This window comes from Notechis scutatus, chromosome Z (genome assembly GCF_049901735.1).
Source record: "Notechis scutatus isolate UNSWTSFEM ecotype Mainland chromosome Z, rNotScu1.2, whole genome shotgun sequence".
Lineage (NCBI taxonomy): Eukaryota > Metazoa > Chordata > Lepidosauria > Squamata > Elapidae > Notechis > Notechis scutatus.
The window spans coordinates 106,490,666-106,497,591 of record NC_142025.1 but is presented as its reverse complement, the minus strand read 5'-3'; the positions used below and the strand labels follow the sequence as shown (position 1 = coordinate 106,497,591).

At 35.7% G+C, this 6,926-nt stretch overlaps 1 protein-coding gene across 1 annotated transcript; it reads left to right on the top strand.

The window, feature by feature from the left end:
• The first annotated feature begins 3,690 nt into the window (after nt 1-3,690).
• Nucleotides 3,691-4,656, top strand: LOC113429903 (olfactory receptor 2AP1-like). The gene has a single exon (XM_026692406.2). The coding sequence runs from the start codon at nt 3,691-3,693 to the stop codon at nt 4,654-4,656; it is 966 nt and encodes a 321-aa protein (XP_026548191.2).
• The last annotated feature ends 2,270 nt before the right edge of the window (nt 4,657-6,926 follow it).

Here is a 6,926-nt window from a genome sequence, read left to right as displayed (position 1 = left end):
TCAAATCCTACAATAATAAATAAGTTAATTATTAAGTTTGTTAAAAGTAAAATAAATAAATATAAAAATGGTTCATTTGACCAGCATTGAAGAAATTTACCTGCAAAATTCTGACAACACTTCACAGACCTTTTGCTGACAAAAAAATCTTTTATGGTTTTCTTATTACACTTTCACTTACTGTAAATATTTTCTCTGAATAGAATTAATGGACTAGATTATTTACAAATTGCATATGTGTTGTGCAATTAAAAATCAAAGTAGAAAATTATGTCTTTCATTGAAAATATTTCTTTTTAAAAACTTTCTTAACGTTTCCAGGTTATGCTTGAAAATATTAAGAAAAAACGTATTTTTTAAAAAATTTCAAAATTTAAGCTCAGAAAGTGGAAAAATGGATCCACTGCAGATCTATCAGCCTCATATAATACCTAGGAAGATTCTGGAAAAGATAATCAAGCAATGTGTGGACACCTAAAGGCAAACAAGTTATAACCAGAAGCAAACAAGTTATAACTCAGAAGCCTACATGTGTTTGTCAGAAACAGATCATACGAGACAAATTTTAGTGTATTCTTTGACAAATTGACCAAATTAGAAGCCCAGCAAAATGCTATGGACATAATATACTTGGACTTGAACAAGGTGTTTGATAAAGTATACCACAATCTACTAGCTGATGAGAATGAAAAAAATGAGTTAGAAACCAATAACAGCAGATGGTTTAGTAACTGGTTGACCAACAGTATTCAATGTGTAGTCCTTAATGAAACTGCATCTAAATGGAGGGACGTATGCAGCATGGTATCCCAAGGCTCTGTCTTAGGACCAGTACTCTTCAACATCTATATAAATGATTTAGGGAAAGTCATCAAATTTGCAGACAATACTTAGCTGGCAGGAATAGGCAACACTCCAGAAGATAGGGTCAAGGTTCAGAAAGATTTTGATATATTTGAACACTGGGGCCCTATTTAACAAGATGAAATGCAATGGTGAGAAAAATAAGATTTTACACTTAGGCAAAAATGACCAAATATACAAGTATAGATGGTGCCAAATATACAGTATAGATGGTGCCTTGCTCAATAGCCATAACTGTTTTAATGATCTTGGAGTCCTAGTTTACAATCACTTGAAAATGAGCCAGCATATTGCTCATATTCATATTCCTTTGGCGTGCAGCTGCCCAAAAAGCCAATGCTGCATTAACAGAGGGATCAAGATCATGTGAAGTGTTACTACCACTTTATAATGCCTTGATAAGATCACACTTGGAATACTGCATCCACGACATAAAAAGATATTGAAGCTAGAAAGCCTATGAATAGTTGCTAGAAATGGATATGTCTTATTTAATGAAAAGAAAGATTACTGAGAATTGCCACCTTTGGTCTTTGATGGAGTGGCACCACCCCAAACATACCTATGCCTAATTTGGTATTTTTTCCTGGACCCATGACTCTGGATCAAAGATCAGGTGGCAGTCGTGGCCAGGAGGATCTTTGCACAACTGCAGGTTATGCACCCTTTCCTGGATCAGCAATCCCTACTCATGGTCATTCATTCCCTGGTCACTTTCCATCTTGACTATTGCAATGTGTTCTACATGGGGCTGCCCCTGAAAAGCATCTGGAAGCTCCAGTTGGTGCAAAAATGCAGCAGCCAATACAGTTTCCTGCAAACGTCAGTGTGCACATGTATCATCTCTCCTGTGGGAGCTGCATTGGATGCCAATTTGCTTCTGGGTACAATTCAAGGTGATGGTTGTCATCTTTAAAACACTTTGTGGTTTGGGACCAGATCATCTGAGGTACCATCTCTTGCTGGTCACATGTACCTGACCCACTAGATCAGTGATCCCCAACCTTTTTTACGCCGCGACCCGGTACCGGCATCAGCTGGGCGCCGTGGCCCGGTACCGGCATCAGCTGGGCGCCGCCATCTTTTTTTGATGAAAAAGTTTTTCAAAAAAAGATGGCGGTGCCCAGCAAGCCAGCGGCCCGGTAGGACCTGTTCCACGGACCGGTGGTTGGGGACCCCTGCACTAGATCATGGAAGCAAGGAATGTTGCAGGTGCCATCTCCCAAGGAGATACATCTGGTGGGACCCAAAAACAGGGGTAGCTCCCTCTCTCTGGAAATCATCCATCCAGAGATTAGACTGGCCCCCACTATAACACTGTTTTGGAAGGCCTTGAAGACATGGTTTTGCCAATGGGGCTGGGGAACCCAGAGTGAGATGGAGCCCATTACTATACCCATGGCTGCTGTGTTGTCTCAGGGTGGGGGAGACGGGACAGGACAGAAAGGGTTATTATTTTATTATTTTTCTTTATTGTTTTTATTTTTATTTCTTTCATATAGTGCTTTATGTTCTTGTAAGCTGTCTTGAGTCACCATGTGTGAGTAGGCAGCAATATAAATTTTCTAATAAAATAAAAAAAAAGGGGTGACATGATAGCTCTGTTCTGATTTTTGAGGGGTTGCTACAAGAAAAAGGGGTCAACCTATTCTCCAAAGCACATGAAGGAATAACAAGAAGCAATGCATGAAAACTAATTAAGGAACCAAGCCACTTAGATCTAAGGAGAAAACTATGGTTAATTTAATCACTAAAAATGGGAAGGACATATCTCTTGAGTCAATTTCTGCACCGCCAACCTAAATATTTCCTTCCTGTGGCCTACTTTTTGTTTGAGTTTTATGTGCTGAGGAAGATCAGATTCTAAAACTTAGAACTAAATTAGCAGAGAATTCTGCATACTATCAGCAGTTGGTGAAGTCTCCTGGAAAATTATACCATCAGAACTCTTTCCTCTCTCTCTTATTGACACTCTTTCTACAAACCTTCATTTCCATGAGGCCAATTATCTTCTAGAAGCATTTTTCCCTCTTGGGACTATTCTGGTTGTTTTGCACGTAGTATAGCTTCATATCATAGAGAGCAAAAGAAGGATGCAATAGAGGTGAACTGAAAGGTAGTCGACCAAGATTTAATAAAACATTGTTTGATTCTTTTAAAATGTGGCATCCTTGAATACTAACTTTAGACATAATTGGAATATTGATTTCATTTGAGAACAAGAACCTTAGGTATTCTGCTTATGTGTTGTTCATTTCATTATTAGTATTTTCTATAAACAGAAAAAATACTCGAAAAGCATTCCTTGTTATTTAAATATTTATTTTTAAACAGCAATATTTACAATGAAATTAATTGTTTTCATGTCTGTTAATTTTTATTATGTTACTAGCATATATTTTGTATATCATATATTGTTAATTTTTAATATATTACTAGCATATATTGCAATAAGAATACTTTTTTTCCTTTAAATCCAACACATCTGCAATTTGCAAATAATCTAGTCCATTAATTGGAGAAAATATTTCCAAACAAAGAAAACTGACTATAATTTTAGTTGGTCTCATCTGAAAGTTCTACATTGTTTTGTAGAATCCATGCAAATTTTGTCATAATTCATGAAAAGTGAATATATGTGCAAACATTTTGCAATATATGCTAGTAATATATTAAAAATTAACAATATATGATATACAAAATATATGCTAGTAACATAATAAAAATTATACAAGTTCTGAATTTATAAAAACCTGATAGATATTTCAGTATGTTTATATGTTCCATATACTTCCAGATAATGAATGGTTGATGTTTTATGAATAGATGCTGCTTGAAAAGTCTTCAGAATGGCAGAACACTTCAAGAATAAAAGAATTCATCCTTCTTGGATTTGGGAACACTAAAAACATTAATCCTCTCCTTTTCATATTATTTCTAACAATTTATACTGTAACCTTATCTGGAAACCTTCTCATAATTACATTGGTCATGATGGAAAAGCATCTCCACACCCCTATGTACTTCTTCCTTTCTAATCTCTCCTACTTGGAGATCTGCTACACCACAGTTATAATACCTAAAATGCTGGGCACTTTTCTTTCTGGAAAGAGGTCAATTTCTTTTTGGGGTTGCATTTTACAAATGCATTTCTTTTGCACACTGGGAGCTACAGAGTGTTACCTTTTGGCAGCAATGTCATACGATCGTTATCTAGCTATATGTAGACCCTTCCATTATGTCCTTATTATGAACAACAAAACATGCATCTTGCTAGTTACTATATCTTGGATAAATGGTTCATTTCTTATCACAATTTTAACATCCTTGTTGACACAACTCACATTCTGTAATCGATACAAAATTGACCATTTCTTTTGTGATTTCACACCCCTGGTAAGACTTTCTTGCAGTGACACTTGGATGATTGAAAGTGTGGCTTTAATGACATCATCTGTAGGACTTCTATCTACATTTTTCATAACTGTTTCATTCTATGCACTTATTATTAGAGCAATTCTAAAAATCCCATCTCTGGATGGGAAGAAGAAGGCATTTTCCACTTGTTCTTCTCATCTTACTGTAGTTTCTATTTTTTATGGATCCTTAATGTTTGTTTACATTTTGCCAACCACTGGAAAATTTGAAGATATGAAAAAGGGCTTTTCTTTTGTATATACAGTTCTTACCCCCATTGTCAATCCCTTCATTTACAGTTTACGAAATAAAGACATAAAAGAAATCCTTAGAAAAGAATTCTTCAAATTTGGAAAATTTTCTGACTATCATTAACATTAAGTGATACAGTTTGAAAATGTTTCCATTGTAGGTATTTAATCATTTTATTTCAAATGATTTCTAGAAACAGTTTTCCCCTTAGACATGAATATCTTAATTTATTTACTGCCAGAAAAAGAAATATTCTGTAAATATCTATTCAATCCATTTGTGCCTCTTTTGGTTCCTTTCATTTATTGGATGTCACTTTTTAACAGTAAAGGTTCTACCTTCATTGATTTTATATCAAAGAAAACTGCATCTATTGTACTTGATACCATAGTAATACTAGCATCCTTCTTACATTATTGGGTATCCAAGGCATTGTTTATTTCTTCTGTGTGGGTTTCTTTTTTTTAGTTCTTAAAGCTTTAGAAATATTCTAAAATGGTTTAAGAAAATTCTGCTGGATTGAGATATTACAAGAGTGATTTGCCAGTTTTTAGTCCAAGATGCTGACTATCAGAAACTTACATTGAACAATTTACCTCCTGCTGGTCTTTTTTAATTTTCAAGTGACAACTTTCAATATAATAGACATGCTGAGTGGAACAACTGACAGAAGGGGAAAAATGGCAATCAATATTCAATAAAGACATGATTAGAGTTTATTTGTTTTCCATGTATTATTTTATTTTTATTATTGTTGAACTAGACAAGTGATATTCAAGAGCTGCTGAGAAGTCTGTGGAGGTCAACCTGGAGCACATGAACCTGCAATCACAAAGTCTTAATTTTGATCTGAAAAACCCTGCAATTAGAGACAAGAATATGATACTGCAAGTACAGTTGACAAAAAGTTGGAGGTAGCAAGCACTTTAGATATCAACAAGGGAACTCTGACAAGCTATAATAATAGGCAAAAACCAAAAATATTAATTTCAGCAGCTACAAATGCAAAGTTTTATGCACAGGCAAGGAAATAATCAAAGGCAAGATTAAAGATTGGTGATAATGAATCACACTACACAGCATTGCATGTGAAAAGATCTTGGGTACTTTATTGCTTTGTGAGCTGAATATGAGTCAATGATGTATCACAGCTGGAAAAATAAATAAATAAATAGGCAATTGGAGTTTTCATTGACCAAAATAGAATATTATGGTCAAGGGCTGTCAAAAATTTTCTCTGTGTGAGTTGGTATACCACAACTCAGGGGAGAGGGCGGAGCTGGCGTCCTGGTGGTTGGATGAGAGATATTGATTATCCAAGATCACCGTCGATATCTCAGCTGTGGGTCGGTCTCCATGGACCTAAACCGTCCCATAGAGACGGTGATTGACAAGGGCACGTCCTGTTGGTCGCAGGGACATCACAAAGTCCCTGGTTGATCCAGGGAAAGCCCCTTTTGCCGGCGGCAGAGAGGCAGCCTCCCAAGCTGCTGAAGCTGGGACAGCTCCGGAATGGAAGAGACTGGAAGAAAGTGTGTCAGTTTGGTGAGATGAACTTTTACTTATTATTTCTTGGAGAGAACATCCTGAAAAAATGAAAGTGGACTAAAAGTGAAGAGGAAAGAGTTTAAGTGGCAGCATTAATTATCAAAGTGAAAGTTTTGTCCCCCCCCCCTTTTTATTGGAATTTTGAACTTGGCAAAGCTGTTTTACTTTTTAAGCTGGACTGGTACTTTTTAATCTTTTTATTTCTGTTTGTATTTCCTTCTCCTTTTTTAACAATACTTTTGAAAATTATTTTTTGATGAAAATTCTTCTGCTTGATTTAAGATTTATTTCTCTCCCCTTAAAAAAAAGGGGGGGGAGAGATTCTATTTTTCTTTCTTTCTTGTAGTTTCTGGTTGTAGATTGAGGAGGGGGAAGTGAAAGTGAAGGAAAGTAAGTAGCACTGCCACCCAGAGGCTTGGATACATTGTTTCTTTTTTCCTTTCACTAGTTTGTGTTATGATAAAGGACTCTGAGCTGTGTATTGGAAAAGATAGAGCTGAGCATGGCAGTTTGTTTATTCAGGTGCTCATTTCTGAACAGATAGTTGGAGTCTGAAGTTGGTTGAAAGAAAGAAGATTGAAATGACCTTGAAAAACTCTGAGGTGATTTATCAAAGAGCCTTGGATATTAGGCGGCAGAGGCTTCTTTTATATTAGTATTGCTTTTTACCTTTTATTTATTTTTATTTATTTATTTGATTTGTCAATTGTTTACAAGATAATAAGTATACGTATATACATAGTTGTGAATACATGAAATGGGTACATATAAGAAAGATAAAAGAAACAATAGGACAGGGACGGTAGGCATGTTGGTGCGCTTATGCACGCCCCCTACAGACCTCT